Source organism: Sinocyclocheilus grahami, unplaced genomic scaffold, assembly GCF_001515645.1.
Source record: "Sinocyclocheilus grahami isolate Dianchi unplaced genomic scaffold, SAMN03320097.WGS_v1.1 scaffold372.1, whole genome shotgun sequence".
Taxonomy (NCBI): domain Eukaryota; kingdom Metazoa; phylum Chordata; class Actinopteri; order Cypriniformes; family Cyprinidae; genus Sinocyclocheilus; species Sinocyclocheilus grahami.
The window spans coordinates 844,097-861,684 of NW_015505551.1; the positions used below are offsets into that span (position 1 = coordinate 844,097).

General features: G+C 34.4%; 2 protein-coding genes across 2 annotated transcripts; one reads left to right on the forward strand and one right to left on the reverse strand.

Annotated features, from left to right (window-relative positions):
- Positions 1-2,710: 2,710 nt before the first annotated feature.
- On the reverse strand, positions 2,711-6,492 carry LOC107549431 (malate dehydrogenase 1B, NAD (soluble)). Its single transcript, XM_016230496.1, has 10 exons — positions 6,471-6,492; positions 6,161-6,273; positions 5,420-5,554; positions 4,656-4,798; positions 4,402-4,570; positions 4,056-4,329; positions 3,669-3,810; positions 3,245-3,420; positions 2,990-3,129; positions 2,711-2,752 (listed from the first exon to the last, which is right to left on the reverse strand). Exons 1-10 carry the CDS (start codon positions 6,490-6,492, stop codon positions 2,711-2,713), a joined length of 1,356 nt encoding a protein of 451 aa, XP_016085982.1.
- Positions 6,493-6,760: 268 nt separating this feature from the next.
- LOC107549425 (FAST kinase domain-containing protein 2-like) lies at positions 6,761-16,950 on the forward strand. The gene is given in 13 exon segments (XM_016230493.1): positions 6,761-6,826; positions 8,034-8,115; positions 8,228-8,863; positions 10,751-10,854; positions 10,941-11,049; positions 11,632-11,755; positions 11,858-11,997; positions 14,069-14,241; positions 14,621-14,784; positions 14,862-15,086; positions 16,152-16,221; positions 16,361-16,475; positions 16,813-16,950. Coding segments are annotated over 11 exon segments (1,953 nt in total). The 5' UTR covers positions 6,761-6,826; positions 8,034-8,115; positions 8,228-8,272.
- The last annotated feature ends 638 nt before the right edge of the window (positions 16,951-17,588 follow it).

Sequence of the window (17,588 nt, forward strand, 5' to 3'; positions counted from 1 at the left end):
TAAATTGTAATACTATTTCACAATTTTACTGTTCTAACTGTATGTTTGATCAAATAAAAGCAGCCAGGGAGAGAGCATAAGTGACTTACTGACTAAACTTTTGAACGGTAGTGTATGTTGTATTGCATTGTAAAAATCACATCAAAAGGTCACATTGCCTGAAATATAATTCAAATGATAAACTAAAATGTAACTGTTCAAAGTTTGGGTGGAGTTTGTGCATGGGCTTGACTGAATACTTTTTTAATTGAAATGCACATAAGAGGGGAATCCTAAGCAAATGATTGAGCCTTATTTGTATGTATCATTGAAAGATGTACACAATAAGTCGTCAAGGTATTTCTAGAATTGACAATGTAAAGCTCTAATTGCATATTTGGGCTTATTTTTTTAAAGAATTTGATTATTCATTTCTCTTTATGTCAGTGTCAGAGGTCTCAGTGACTCCTTACAGTACGTGACACCGAATGAATATAATAAGATTTTATGATCCGATATATATTTTTAAATTATTAATCATACTAAAGGGAAATATCTTTAAAACTGGAAATGTGTATATAAAAACAATGTATATATTTAAAGGCCTATAACGGGATGCACCAATCTTTCACACACAAAGAAAGTTTTACAGATCTGTTCATTGATTGGAGGCAGGCTGACATTCCTTTAAAGTCCAAAGTTATTCTTACACTGTGTCCTAACCAGTCATGTGAAAAAAACATCTATTTTAATAAGAATTATGTTCAAGCCCCACCCACTGTAAAATCTGATTAGTCTAAAATCCTGCGCCAAATAGTTGCAAATATGGTCCGCGTTGCTGTGATTGTATTTTTTATTTCAATGTGGAAAAACAAACTGCTTGCCGCATCGCAGTTTTTTGGATAGGACACGGTATTTTTGCTTTGCACGATAGAGTGCGTTTCGTCCCTTCTCTTGTAGATACCCTCAAGCTGACACATCTGATACAGACCGCAGAGATTTGTGTTTTCAGATATTTAAGGAGAGATTATCTTTGTGTAATAGTGATTGTTTTGCTCATGCTGTTACTGCTTTATGATCTATAAAAAAAGCACTTAGAGCATTTAACTACAAAATGTATTGTTGAATGTCATTTTGCTACTCTGACTTTGACCTCCATATATCTCTAATATACACCCATAAGCTGGTTTTCAACTTCAAATGCGTTGTGTTCATTTGAAAACAGACATTGTTTTCACTGAATTGAACTGATATGTAAATTGAGAACTATAGGAGCATTGGACAATCCTGGTGTCCAATCAGGCCAGCCAAGATGTAGATGAGTTTGTTTCTTCTTTGGAACAGATTTGGAGAAATTTAACATTACATCACGCTACTTGATGGACTGGAGTCATGTGAATTCCTTGTGGATTATTGTGATGTTTTTATCAGCTGCTTGGACTCTCATTCTGACGGCACCCATTCACTGCAGAGGATCCATTGGTGAGCAAGTGATATGTTAAATTTCTCCAAATATGTTCCAATGAAGAAATAAACTCATCTACATCTTGGATGGCCTGAGAGGGAGTCCATTTTAAGTAATTGTTCACTTTTGGGTCAGCTATTTATTTGACGCCCGTTTACACAAAGAACCAATTCTACATTAGCGTCTACATCAACGGACAATAACATTGTTTTTCTTATAATCGTGCACTGTAGTTTTGTCATCTGCTCAAGCTCTCTAATATCGATTGTAATCTGATTGGCTTTCAATGTTTTTATCATTCATCAGCTGGGAAAAAAAAAACCCCGCTTTGAAAGTGATTCCAACAAATTAGTTCCTCTGTGTCGTTATCATTATGGTTGTGGTGTGAACTTCCCTATTCTCATAGACTTAGAACGATTATTAAATCTTTATCGTTATAGTTATCGTCATTGGTGTGAGCACATCTTTACACCCTCTGGTGTCATTTAGGGATCCAATATGTAATGTTCTTTACCACATTCAGAATTGGTGGGCACTGAGGCAAGAAAGAGCATGATGAGCTGGCAGCAGAAGCCAAGGCAGATGGTCGCGCTGGTGACTGTAATCTCGATAATTGGGGATGAAAAATCTCTGAGAACAGAAACATTACAGAGGTCTACGGTATTAAGAGAAAATGTCATGTAAGTGTTCTCACCGGATGCTATTTTTTTTTTAAGCAAGTTGCTTTCATGGTGCATTTAGAAGATTCCTTTCAGGTTTTTGGTCATCCAGAGCAAGAGATTTTTGGGTTTGTTTTATAACACCGTAAACAACAAATTAGAAAATTACCAGTACCTTTTCTGTTTTTACCAATTTTTTTATTCCAGTGGGAAGGTTTGCACAGGTAAACACCACTGAAACCATAGAAATTAAGTTAAAATCTCTTCCTCTGATCCAGTGATTTTCAACATTTCTGACTTGAAGGCCTCATATGTTTACATTTAACAAAAAGATGAACAAAAGAAATGTGTCAAGTGTTGTGTACATACCCATCCATTATGCCCACATTCAGTAAAACGGCATGACTTGAATTGAAGCATAACAGCAAAGAGTCTCTCAAGAATTGAGCTGAACATTTTTATATGCCAAGGTCATCACACTTGTCATTTGAGGCATTCAGATTCTAACTAACCCATATAGCTATATAAAAAAAAGTTTTCTTATTATAATAATGATTTGTCATGTTACTGAAGGAGTGAGTCACTGAAGTCTACTTTTGGAGAGCCGTTATGCGTCCTTCTTCAATATTCTAGCAGCAATGTCTCTCTCCTAAAGCAAATGAATACATAAAACAACATTGATTAACCAATGTGTTCTCATTAAAGTGACTGTGACTGTGCTACCAAGAAGAATTTGTTAATTAAAGGCGCTACAAGCAATTTTGTTAAAGTTTGCTAAACTTGGAGCATCTCAGACGTTTTATGATTGTTTAAAAAAAGGTTTGTATATTGACCAAACAATACATTGGCATTTAACACATTTTTTTTTTTTACTTCATGTACTCACCTTACTAAGTTCATCAGCACAAGCATCAAGTTTTAGCCTCAACTCATCTGTAACAGTAACATCTGAGCGCACTGACCAGTGACCATTCCTGAAGCTCACAGGCATAGAAAACACCAAACCTGCTGGAATCCCAAACTGCCCTGCAGATTTACAAAGGCCGGTCATGCTGATCATGCATTTACATACATTATAAATTAACTATAAAATATACAGCCATATTTATTTGATGTTTGAGGATGATTCCAATGGTCTTGCCTGTACTAATTACACCCAACGAGAAGACATCCTCCGGAGATGCATCATTATTCCAGGCCCTTAAAATGGTCATTATTCCATTGGTTGTTGATATTGCTGTGGCGTTTTTTGTTTTTGACGAAATTGCGGTATGGTGTTTATGTACTAAACTCATCAAATCTGTCTCCAGCCATTTCCTTATAAAATAAAACATGCATAATTACACGAGTGACCAATAAAACAACTATTTAGACTATTTATGATATGTAAGGAACATGCATGTGTGATGCAACTGAAGATGCCTATTTACTTTAACCATGTTATGTCGTGTATGTAGATTTTTTTTGTTTACTTACTGATAAAATTATACCCTTTATAATGATTCATAAATGGAATTGCATGAAAGAGCCACATGGCTTGAGTCATGCACCACAATGATATTTACCAATCATAAATAATTTCCAAGACTTGCTGAGAAAAGCCATCTGGTCCCCAAATTGCACCATCATATCTGAAAACCTTCGCCCTCTGTAGGTCAATATGGTAAATGCCACTGATGTTTCCCCATACAATGACCTTAGTGATGTCTGTGAATATAATAAAAAGGGAAAATTTCAACATGAACAACAAAAGACAGTAGATAAATAAAACAAATTTTTGTTATTTTAATAATAAATGATTGATTAAAAGTAATAGATTTATACCATATATCAATGTATATTTTCCAAAATAAAATTCATGAGCTTGTGCATGTAAAAAAAATATTGTTTCTTTTGTTGCAATTGAATATTAGAACAAATATTTGCACCGACACTTAAAAAAGCTACTATACCTGCTGTTTTCACCAACAACTTCTGTGCAAGATGAGTTTTCGCCTCATACTCTAGTTGTGTTGCCATCGCCACAAAGTTGTGCGGGTTAACAGAGGGTGCGTTCTCAATTAACAGCGAGGACTTCAGATTAACAAAGGAGTCTCCAGCCACTATCACTCTTACGTCTTTCTGTGCATTCGCCTCTATAAGTTGCCCATAGCAACGAAAACGTTCTGCTACCCGGCTCACCATGTGGTCCTTGTCATCCTGCTCATCATTACTTTCACATATAGGCTGCAGGTCATCCAGAAAAATGATAAAGTGGGCTTCCTGAAATGCCTGTGTCTGGTCTGAATGGACAGTGACCTCGTGGAGCTGATGTAGGGCAAGGTCTTCTGTTTCCATTTTGAGTCCTTGTAGTATTTCCTCAGAGCCGCCAGCATCCATGAGGTGAAGGCTGAAGGTGGGGAGACCTGGAAACAGTTCCAGGGTGAACAACTGAGGAATGAGGCTGTAGCAGATGGGGCTCAGAGCACTGAAAGAGGGGTTTCTCAGGTTAAATTGTGCATCTGAGGAATAAGAAAATACTGAGACAAAAGATCCTGATAAAACATGTCCACCTGCTGATCCAGATGTGCAGAGGTCTGATAGATCTTTGTCGATGGATTTCCTCCTCCATACACAGTTCTCTAGTTTGTTGATTATCTGCTGCAATTTGTATCATCAGATCAGAGTTCATATCTGAAGTGATGCCATAGTAGCCCTGCAGGAGAGGACAAAAGTAATCTTAACGTGCAATATCTAAATTAAACCCCACATGTTGCATTGGTCTCTGGGTGATGTCACTGATCAGGTTCTGAATTAATATAATAAATGTATGCATTTTAAATGTATGCATTTAGCAGACGCTTTTATCCAAAGCGACTTACAGTGCATTCAGGCTATACATTTTTTATCAGTATGTAATTATTATATATAATAGCGGATTCGGTCACTATGAGCTAAAACAGAGGGGCTTAATCTAATTTTACATTTTATTTTGTAGTCTTAATTAGTAGAAGTCATTTTAGAGCTGGAATGAAATCTGGCACATCTTCTTTGCAAAACATCAATGCACATCACCCAGAGAGTCCTATTACAGTTTTTCTCAATTGCTTTGGCTCAATTCTCAAATTAGTAAAACTCACTGTTAAAACGCTTTCAAAAAATGAGCCAAAGTGATTGAGAAAAATGTAAAAGTAAGATAAATAAATGAATAAAATGTGTATGTTATCGACTATATCTTCTACTAAAGATGATTTTTATGTAGGTAAAATAAGTAATTGATTACTTTTTGTACAAATGGATTCTTCTGTTTTATTTTAGTATCCTACTGTATGCAAACCTGAGCATGCTCAAGGAAATCATTGAAGCCTCCGAGCAGCATGCCTTTCCCTCCACGATCAATCAGCTCTCTCCATACTATAGGAGAACTTGAATGCTTCCAGCCATTTGATGAACAGGTGTCCTCCAGCCATTTCTACACACACACACACACACACACAGGTTTGTTTTTATGGTTTATGGGGACTCTCCATAGGCGTAATGGTTTTTATACTGTACAAACTGTATGTGCTATTGCCCTACACCAACCCTACCCCTAAACCTACCCCTCACAGGAAACTTTCTGCATTTTTAGATTTTCAAAAAAACTCATTCTGAATTATTTATAAGCCTTTTGAATTACGGGGACACTCAAAATGTCCTCATAAATCACCTTCTCGTTGTAATACCTGTCATACCCATGTTATTATACAAATGACTTTCTCAAAAAAACTAACTCTGTATGATTTATAAGCTTGTTTCCTCATGGGGACCTCAAAAATGTCCCCACAAGGTAAAAATTTACTAGTATTACTATCCTTGTGGGGACATTTGGTCCCCATAACGTGATAAATACACACACACACATGACCAGGTACACCCCCCCCCCACGCACACACACAAACCATACTCCAGAATGAATAAAATACATAAATGAACCAAGCACATCTTTAGTTCAACATAAAAATGAAAGCTTGTGAATTGTGTGCAAATGATTAAAGAGCTTTTAAAGCTCCGCGTGGACTTTTCAGGTTTAGCCTACCTTCCAGTCACTGGGGTGCACAGAGATCTTGTGAATGTGAAAATCAGGCAGCTTTCTTTGCAGCACATCAGCCAGAAGCTCAGCCTTTGCGTAATAAGGACAATCAGCTTTTCCTGATGAATAGAGAGAATAATATCGCATTAAAATTATGTTGACTGTGACATGATTGACTACAAATATCTAAATACTGTAGAAGATAACATTATAATACAGCATAGATAGACAGACAGACAGACAGATAGACAGATAGACAGATAGATAGATAGATAGATAGATAGATAGATAGATAGATAGATAGATAGATAGATACCCGCAAGAACAAACTTTGCCATGTTTTTCCATTCCCAAGTGCGTCCGGCGTTGCTAGGTAACAGTGCGTGTTCCGCATAAAATGCTCGTGAGAGGAAACATTTCGTGTTTCGCTTTCGTCTGTATTTTTATTAATTTTCCAAAAATAATATTTTACATATATAATATGAATTAAACTAGTTATATAGGGGTTTATTTAACTATTTATATGGCATTTTAAAAACAACATTATGAAAACCACGCGATATTACAAGCGGAACTATTGTGATTCTGTAATCGTGCGCTCGCTGTTTCTGGTTTCTGTCATGGCTGCGCTCATAGTGAGAGCTGTAAACATGTGAAGACAACGAATGGTGGGTAAGATCCTTCCATTATGATCATTACGAGATCATTAAAATAACAATCATGTAAATACTGTGCGGGTTTACTGCTGTAGTGCGGCATTTCTTCAGGGTTTGCTTACAAGGGCATGAAGGGAATATACAGTGCCCTCCATAAGTACTGGAACAGTAATGACACAATTGCTTTGTTTGCTGTGGAGTCAAGACATCTGCAAATATGATTAAAAGATGAATATGAGACAAAACTACAGAATGTCCCTTTTTATTATTGGGTGATTCAACACATAGATGTTTTACCAACTAAGAAGATCAGATTCATCTCCTATGCGAGAAAAGCATTTCAATGGATGAAACCAAGAGTCTGGTGTAAGTTAACTAAATATTAGCTTTTAAACGTCTACATTTGCTTTAAGTTCACCTCTTCCAATACATATGCTCACATCAGATTAGGGAATGCAACTCTAAAAGTGCTGTCCTTTTTATTTGGTAAAACATGTATGTGTTAAAACAGCTAATACTAAAAAGGAACATTCTGTAGTTTTGTCTCATATTCATCTTTTAATAATATTTGCAGATGTTTTGGCTCCACAGCAGACAAAGCAATTTTGTCATTACTGTTCCAGTACTTATGGAGGGTACTGTAAGCAGCACAAAGCTGCTGTCCACTTTACGTTAAAATGTATGTTATAATTATTATATGTCTTAATATAATAATTAATATAATGCATATGAAATAATTATTATAGCCAAATTCAACCTTTTTGTCTGTTTTGGTTAAAAATGTATTGTGTGTAATCACATTAAAATACATGGGGACATATATGAAAAGATATAATGAATTTGTATTTTATATATATATATACATACATACACAGACACACACACACACAATATGTATTTTCATCATAATTTTGTGTAATGGGCTATATATTGCACATTCATGTTTCCATATAAATGTGCGCATATATAGTATGTTCAAATATATTTATATACACACACTGTACCATATTTTATCACATGTACATCTAAATATTATTAAGTTGTGTTACTGAATATGAAATTACATTCATTACAATATAAAAGTAAAAATGCCACATATTTTTCAGTATATGAAAAGTGTATTGTGAAAGTCCTTATGTATTATTCAACATATTAACAAACTATATTATTTTGTTTATTTTCAATATGATTGAATATTGAATTTGAATTTATTCTGATTCTAGTAACATTTCAAGATCATCCGTCCAACCTGTGACCCTGTCGGATACAATGGCAGAAAATTAGAGCATATAAAATGAGTGAACAGTAAGATCAGTTTCAACCAAAACACCATAACTACTACAGGTTTTTTAATGATGGTTTTACAGTAGCAACACAACCTGTATTAAGTACAGTGGATTCTGTTTTACTTTTTCAGTTGTTGCAGTTTTGAAGAATCACCTTGTGCCTTTGTGATGATAACATGAGCATGTATAAATCAGGTTTGGACATGCTCAGGTGTGCTCTGAGATCTACGTCACTTTGGAAGTGTGACTCTTTTATATGGACACAGACGTCTCTATGTTATAAAAGCCGAAGCTTTGCGGTGTCATCTCAGTTGGGGAGAAAAAGCACACAAGGACACACTTTAAAACAAGCCCGCTATTACTGTCAGAGTGGTGAAGAGGTTCAGATTAAACAAACTGCTGCCTCTACAGAGACCAATGAACTGCCAGATAAAGCAGAAAAGGCTCCTTTCTACACACATTTGCAGAACTGTTTGTGCCCCACTGATGTGCTGGACATGTTGAAGCAGTTCCCCGCATCGCAGCAGCACCCCAGCAGCATCTTCTCACGCATGTGGGAGAGCTCAAAGAGGATGACGGACGAGCAGCGGCGCTGTGAGCTGCAGCTGATGTTTGAACACCCGGTGTTTGAGGAGGTCTGTGAACGGGCCATGACTGACGCCTGGCGCATGAGGAGCGATGATCTGGCTTACAGTCTGCTGGCTGTCGTCAACCTGGGAGTTCCACAAAACACACGTCTTGTGCAGACGCTGCTGCGTGTGATGCAGGTAAGTGAAGGCCAGTGAATGTGATCACATTGGAGTTTTTTGTCTTCTAGGCTGTCACAATCATGGTAATAGCTGTAATAGCTGCATAATATTTAAATTCATATTTGATTGTATCAATGGATTTAGGAATACACACACACACACACACGCACACGTTTACTTAGCTATCTAAATGGGGACATTACATAGACTTCTATTGTTTTTATATACAGATAGTTATACACTTTTTAACCTAAACCCACTCCTACCCCTCACAGAAAACGTTCTGCATTTTTACAATTTCAAAAAAACTTTGTTTACTTTATTTTTATACCAGTTTTACAAATGAGGACGTCCCCAAATTGAGTTTTTTGGGGGAATTTTGTCAGGTTTGCTCACTTTTGGGTACAAATTTGTCCCCAAAATATGGTTAAGTAGGCACACACACACACACACACAACCGGTCAAAAGTTAGGTTATGTGCTGATTTGCTACTTATTATAAATTATTACTGGTGCTCAGTTAATATTGGTTCTTATTTTTGTCAATGTTGAAAACAGTTTTTTAAACTGTGATTTTTTTCCCCTCAGTATATTTGATGAATAGAAAATGTAAAAAAAAAAAACTGGAAATAGAAATCTTTTGTAACATAATAAACACCTTTATGTCACTTTTGACCAATTTAATGCATTTGTGCTGAATGAAATATTCATATCTTTCTTTTTTCTTTCTTTCTTTCGAGGCCAAATATTTTAATGGTAATGTATCACGGTTTCCACTAAAAATGGCATCACAACTCTTATTATTATCAAAGTTTTCATCATTGATAATAATAAGAAATGTTCAAATATGTTTAAATCAACCTATTAGAATGATTTCTGAAGGATCATGTGACGCATTATCTGTTGCAATAGAATTTTTTTTTCTTCAGCATAAATAACTTCTTTTGAAAACATTAAAAAAATCTTAATTATTACTTTTGACAGGTAGTTTTTGTGTATATATATTTATATATAATATTTATTTTGCATAGTATATAAATAAGTATACTTACAGGTGCATCTCAATAAATTAGAATGTCGTGGAAAAGTTCATTTATTTGAGTAATTCAACTCAAATTGTGAAACTCGTGTATTAAATAAATTCAATGCACACAGACTGAAGTAGTTTAAGTCTTTGGTTCTTTTAATTGTGATGATTTTGGCTCACATTTAACAAAAACCCACCAATTCACTATCTCAACAAATTAGAATATGGTGACATGCCAATCAGATGATCAACTCAAAACACCTGCAAAGGTTTCCTGAGCCTTAAAAATGGTCTCTCAGTTTGGTTCACTAGGCTACACAATCATGAGGAAGACTGCTGATCTGACAGTTGTCCAGAAGACAATCATTGACACCCTTCACAAGGAGGGTAAGCCACAAACATTCATTGCCAAAGAAGCTGGCTGTTCACAGAGTGCTGTATCCAAGCATGTTAACAGAAAGTTGAGTGGAAGGAAAAAGTGTGGAAGAAAAAGATGCACAACCAACCGAGAGAACCGCTGCCTTATGAGGATTGTCAAGCAAAATCGATTCAATAATTTGAGTGAACTTCACAAGGAATTGACTGAGTTTTGACATTTATGACAAGTTTTGTGAGTTGAATTACTGAAATAAATGAACTTTTCCACGGCATTCTAATTTATTGAGATGCACCTGTGTATATTTATATTTTAAATCATAAATTATATTTTTTTTGTGTGTGCTTTTAGTATATGCTTAAGAGTATCCATTTTCAACTCATTCTTTCTTCTAATAGAAGAGTATTTTTAATATTTGTACTTTTATTCATTGGATCTTATTTATGTTAATGTGTTTATGAAGTATTTACTGAACTGACCCTGTTTTCTGTTTGCCCTTCCAGGAGCGGCTGAATCAGTTTGATATAAGGTCTCTTTCGGTGCTGGCTTCCTGTATTCGGGAGATGGAGAACAGTAGGAACGTTCAGGCCCTCACAGAGGCTTTGAGGTGTGATGATCATTGCAGCCCTAACACGAATGTGTAATGTTACATCTGTGTGTGTGTTTCATCAGTTTGTGTTCTGATTTTGGAAGGTTGTTGCTGAAGGATCGTATTCCTGAGATCCAGAGCATGGTTGTCCTGCAGAGCATGATGCGCGCAGTGGGAAAAAACTCTCCGATACTTCTGAAAAAACAGTTGGCGGTTAGATTACAATTTATCCATTATGTATATTACCTAAAATGTATTGAATGTAGAATTTGATGGCTTCTCTGTTAATTTTCTGTTTAAATCTCATGAAAACATGTCCAGGTCAAATTTACTCCAAAATCAATAGGATGAAAACAAGAAATTATATTTTTCAAATGAAAAACTAAGCTTTTTAGCATAATTAAGATGTGACTTAATTTTCCTGACAACTGTGCACATTCTCGAGTCTTTTTTTTAATTATTTTATTCTTATTAGTGCTTTTTTATTTCCAGTATTGTTTCACATTAGACTCTCATCACTATAAAGCAGAATATATATATATATATATTTATTTGATTTTCTTTGATTTTGATTTTTTTTTGCAAGAAGATAATTTCACAGTCCAAAGCCACTTAATGTTCCTTCATTTTCTTTATGCAAAATATAATTGTTTATTTTACTATATATATATATATATATATACACACACACCCTTCAAGGCTTTTGTAAAATAAATCCTCATATACTGATGTCAGAATAGAGTAGTGGATTATCATGAACAGTTTCTAATTCATTTCCTCTTTATTCTCCCTCAGACAAAAGCTCTGTCATTGGCAGATGAGTTTAGCCCACCCAACACCCAGTATATGTTCTCCAGCCTGGCTGCTGTGGGCCTGAATTTCAAACCTCTGCTGGATGTCTGCAGCAAGAAGATAGCTGGTGAGCATGACCATGATCCTCTGAGATGTTCCCAGAACTACAGTAAACGGCTCGAATGAGTGAATCCATCACTGTCACTTTACCTCTCATTGCATCCTGTAGAAAACGTGCATGAATTTCCCTTCGGTAGACTTCTGTCGGTACTGAAGTCCTGCAATGAGCTTCGCTACAGGAACTACACCCTCTTCAGCTCGATCTCGGAGTACGTGGCCAACACATTTGATATGTGGTCCAACAAACAGGTACGATATCTGCTGATCTAAGTCTACAATTAAACTGATCCAGTGAAAATGTACTTTACATTTAAAGAGGGATTCACAATATTTTATGTGACAGTGAGTCAGTCAACCACCACTCATTTTCTTTCAAAGATGTATAAATGTAGTGTTAGACCTTATTTATGCAATTAAAATAGTGAATAATTTTTCTGTGCCAGGTTATTAAATGACCAAACAATTGGCCATGTTTTTTTGCTGTACTTTTGACTTTTTTTTTATGCCTAATTTCACTTGAAATATACAGTATGATTTCTCTTAATACATTTAGTAATTGTATTTTTAAACCGATAAAGCAGCATACAAGTTTTGGGTCAATATGACCCAATAATATATCAATTTATATATTATTTAGTGCTTTTTTATTTCCAGTATTGTTTCACATTAGACTCTCATCACTATAAAGCAGAATATATATATATATATATTTATTTGATTTTCTTTGATTTTGATTTTTTTTTGCAAGAAGATAATTTCACAGTCCAAAGCCACTTAATGTTCCTTCATTTTCTTTATGCAAAATATAATTGTTTATTTTACTATATATATATATATATATATATATACACACACACCCTTCAAGGCTTTTGTAAAATAAATCCTCATATACTGATGTCAGAATAGAGTAGTGGATTATCATGAACAGTTTCTAATTCATTTCCTCTTTATTCTCCCTCAGACAAAAGCTCTGTCATTGGCAGATGAGTTTAGCCCACCCAACACCCAGTATATGTTCTCCAGCCTGGCTGCTGTGGGCCTGAATTTCAAACCTCTGCTGGATGTCTGCAGCAAGAAGATAGCTGGTGAGCATGACCATGATCCTCTGAGATGTTCCCAGAACTACAGTAAACGGCTCGAATGAGTGAATCCATCACTGTCACTTTACCTCTCATTGCATCCTGTAGAAAACGTGCATGAATTTCCCTTCGGTAGACTTCTGTCGGTACTGAAGTCCTGCAATGAGCTTCGCTACAGGAACTACACCCTCTTCAGCTCGATCTCGGAGTACGTGGCCAACACATTTGATATGTGGTCCAACAAACAGGTACGATATCTGCTGATCTAAGTCTACAATTAAACTGATCCAGTGAAAATGTACTTTACATTTAAAGAGGGATTCACAATATTTTATGTGACAGTGAGTCAGTCAACCACCACTCATTTTCTTTCAAAGATGTATAAATGTAGTGTTAGACCTTATTTATGCAATTAAAATAGTGAATAATTTTTCTGTGCCAGGTTATTAAATGACCAAACAATTGGCCATGTTTTTTTGCTGTACTTTTGACTTTTTTTTTATGCCTAATTTCACTTGAAATATACAGTATGATTTCTCTTAATACATTTAGTAATTGTATTTTTAAACCGATAAAGCAGCATACAAGTTTTGGGTCAATATGACCCAATAATATATCAATTTATATATTATTATATATATTATACAGTGTGTATATATATATATATATATATATGTGTGTGTGTGTATATATTTTTATTTTTTATCTTTAATTCAGCAAGTACACTGAAAAAGGGACAATAAAGACATTTATAATGTTACAAAAGATCCTGAAAAAGGGACAATAAAGACATTTATAATGTTACAAAAGATCCTGAAAAAAATGTATCACAGTTTCTACAAATATATTAAGCAACACAACTGTTTTCAACATTGATATTAATAAGAAATATTTCTTGAGCAACAACTCAATATCAACACTCTAATATAAATATTGGAATGATTTTTGAAGGATCATGTGACACAGAGGACTGATTATTGATGCTTTACCAATCAGCTTTGCCATTACATGAATAAATGAAATTTTTTAAATATATTACAGTGGAAAACAGCATTATGTGTTAAATTATGTGCTATCTTTGGTCAGAATATATTGGTGCATTCCTACCTTTTAATATTACAGTGTCAGAGCAGAGAGGTATGTTTATTATTAGTGGCCAATGATGAATTACATAATAAGAATTGGTGAACTGTGCAGTATTGTTTTGTATCCTTTATTAAATTCTTTGTCATGTTTTTCAGGTGATTCTTCTTCTAGTAACATTTGAGAATCTCTCGTTCAGACCTGTGGTCCTGTTGGATGCATTTGCAGAGAGAATCATCCAAAGATCCAACAGTTTGACCCTGAAAGACCTTCTTTCTGTTTTAAAAATCTTTTCGCTCCTTAATCATGACCTGAAAGAGAAAAAAACTGAGTAAGCCACTGTTCTGAATCTTAATTACTGTTGTGCAAAAGTTAGGGGCTGACAAGAATTTTAAGAAACACTTTAATGATTGCCAGGGATGCATTTATTTGATCTAAAATACAGTAAAAATAGTAATATTGTGAAATGTTATTACAATTTAAAGTAACTGTTTTATATTCTAATAGTTTTTTAAAATGTAATTTATTTCTGTCATAAAAAGCTGAATTTTCAGCATCATTACTTCAGTCTTTAGTATCACATGATCCTTCAGAAATCATTCTAATATGCTGATTTGCTGCTCAAAAAACATTTCTTATCATTACCAATGTTGAAAACAGTTGTGCTATATTTTGAATATTTAAATTTATACTTGCTGCTTTTTAATTAGGTTTCTGGCCAGTGTAACGATGGTCTTGGAGTCCTACCTTCCAAAGATGCCTCCCACCGACCTCCTGAAAGCCGTCTACTATCTGGGATTGCTGGAGCACTTCCCCCGAACCCCACTGGAGAAACTGCTACAGAAGGACACCCTGGACCAGCTACTACAGAAAGGTTAGTGTCTTCACCTCGTCTCTATCTTCATCCAGAAAACATCACATTTCAGCCGTGATCTGTTCCTGTCTTCATAGACAAACAGTCGGATAAGATTCAGAGGTGGCTGCACACATTGGATCTGTGTTTGCGACTGGATAAACCTCAGCTGCCGCCCTCCCTGACCTCAGTGCCAGACCTCCACATCACAGTTCCTGCTCATGAGGTCAAAGTCAACCAGGAAGTGCTCAGTGCAGTCAGGAGCATTGTGGGAACTGATGCTGTTCAGGACAGTGTGCTGGAGCAGAGCATTTATTTCATTGGTGAATTTATTATTATTATTATATTTAATATTATATTAATCAGACAACCAGACTTTATTTATATAGCACCTTTCAAACAAATCCAATGCAATTTATAGTGCTTTACAAGTGATTGACACAAAATAAATATCAAGAAAAAATGTCCGGGTAAAAAATTCTCCAAAATTGAAAGGTTAAAAACAAGAAATTATAATTTGCATAATAAAAAATTCAAAAGTTTGGAGTTGGTAAGATTTTTAATGTTTTTGAATGTCTTATGCTCACCAAGGCTAAATTTATTTGATCAAAACACAGTTAAAACTGTAATATTATTACAATTTAAATTTATATATATATTTTTAATGAAATGTATTCCTGTGATGACCAAGCTGAATTTTCAGCATCATTACTCCAGTCTTGATAATTTAATATTTAAAAATATTATATTAAACAAGCAATAAAACTTATAGCACCGTTCAAATAAATTCAAATGATGCAAGTGATGGACAAAAAATAAAAAAATATATCTCAAGAAACCGTGTCCAAGTCAAATTTACCCCAAAATCAAAAGGTTGAAAACCAGAACTTATATTTTGCATAATTAAAAAATTAAGCTTTTTAGCATCATTAAGATGTCCAATGCAATAAAAAGTACTTTACAAGCGTAAACAAGTTATTGACACAAAGTACAAGCAACAAAAATAAGAAAAATCATTTAGAATAAAACAATATATGTTTGAATAGAATAAAATAAGTATGTTGATAAAGCTAAATAGAATAGAAATAAACGATAATGATGATAATAAATATAATTATATAATAACTAACAAATACTAGAATCATAGAAAGGCAAGTCAGTTGGTTTTTAATGTATATTATATATTAATTACATAATATTAAAATGATTATGACAATTAACAAGTTAATATAGCTTACCTCACAATCAAATCCCTCCATACATTTCCCACTGAATAATTTATTTTACTCAGAAACATGTCATTATGGTTTTTAAATATGTTGTTGCATTTCATGTTGAATAACTTGTGTGCACGTGTCGTTTGAAACTTTGTCTTGTCTTTGCTTTAGACTGTGTGATTACTCTGCCTCATCAAACAGAAGAAACCGGTGGCCTCGAGGCAGAGGAATGTGCTCAAAGGTAAAACACGACACGAGATAAGACAGCTGTGATGCTTATATGAAGAATCGCATGCTGATCTCACATACCTAGATGCTGATTGTATGTTGAAGTAGTTCTGCAGACAAACTGAACAGCTCTTCCCTGTCTTTTATTTTAGGATTGCAGTGTTCTGCGTCCCACCCACTTCATTCTGCTTTGGTACAACACATCCTCGAGCCAGCTTGGCTATCAAACTTCGCCATCTTGAAAAACTTGGTTATAAACCTGTTTTGGTAAATTTCTTTTTAATTCCTCTGATATACTAAATCCCACCAAAACCTGATGCTTGATATCTGATACCAGAAACCTGATATTTTTGCTATGTATTGTTGATGAATATTGTTGTTTTTAATATGTTGACACTGTTTTTATATCATGTATCATAGTAATATTATGGTGTTCTTTGAAATACCTTGGAGTGCCATGTAAATACTATATATGGTAAATATGGTAATCATAACAGTATTGACTGCTTGTCATGAACAACTGGAGAGATTTAGCCAACCATTCAAGCTCTGGTTTTCAATTTTGCATTCTCAATAATATTCCTCATATGTTTCACCCGTTTAGGTTCCAGTCCTTGAGCTCAACTCTAAAACTGAGGAAGAAACGATTGAGATGCTACAGAAGCTCATATTTCCTGTACAGGAACCCACTGGAACACAGGAAATACCGAACAACAGTCCAAAAGCAGAGTGAATTTCATAACTGTTCCTAAGGGTGCAGTTCTGTAGCATTCCGTTTTCCTTCATGCTTGAAGGACATTTTGATCTTACTCAGAGATAGATACAGGATACATATTTGTTGATATATAATATCAATATTGTATAGTTATGTATTTTTCCTCTAACACCATGTGAAAAACAAACTGAAACTAATGGAAGAATGAATATGAAGCGATTTTTTTTCATAATTATAAAAAAGACTGACTTTGACTTGGCTTTTTTCAATGTTTTTTCCCCCCTGTGCTCTCATTTTGTTCATTTTGACCTAAATAGGTATATATACATATGTGTATGTGTGTGTGTATGTGTATGTGTATATATATATATATGTATATATATATGCATTCAGTGTATACAGAATTCTCATAAATAAATGTTTATATATATATATATATATATATATTCCTTTTTTTTAGATATATTAACTTTACATACATACACACACACACACACACAGAGAGAGAAGTAGATAGAATAGAAAAAATGGAAAGCTTGTGTTTTTTTTTTCAAATAAAAAAAGATAAATATAGATAATGTAGAATTAAAATAGAATAGAAAGTGTTAGAGTTAGAGGGTCAAATAAAGGTATATATATATATATATATATATATGTGTGTGTGT

Coding starts and splice junctions, on each gene's coding strand:
- LOC107549431 (XM_016230496.1), bottom strand. CDS start 6,492: ATGGCAAAGTTTGTTCTTGCGG. Junction 4,330..4,401: donor CCCTACATCAGCTCCACGAG/GTCACTGTCCAT, acceptor GATGACCTGCAG/CCTATATGTGAAAGTAATGA. Junction 3,130..3,244: donor GTTGGGTGTAATTAGTACAG/GCAAGACCATTG, acceptor GTAAATCTGCAG/GGCAGTTTGGGATTCCAGCA.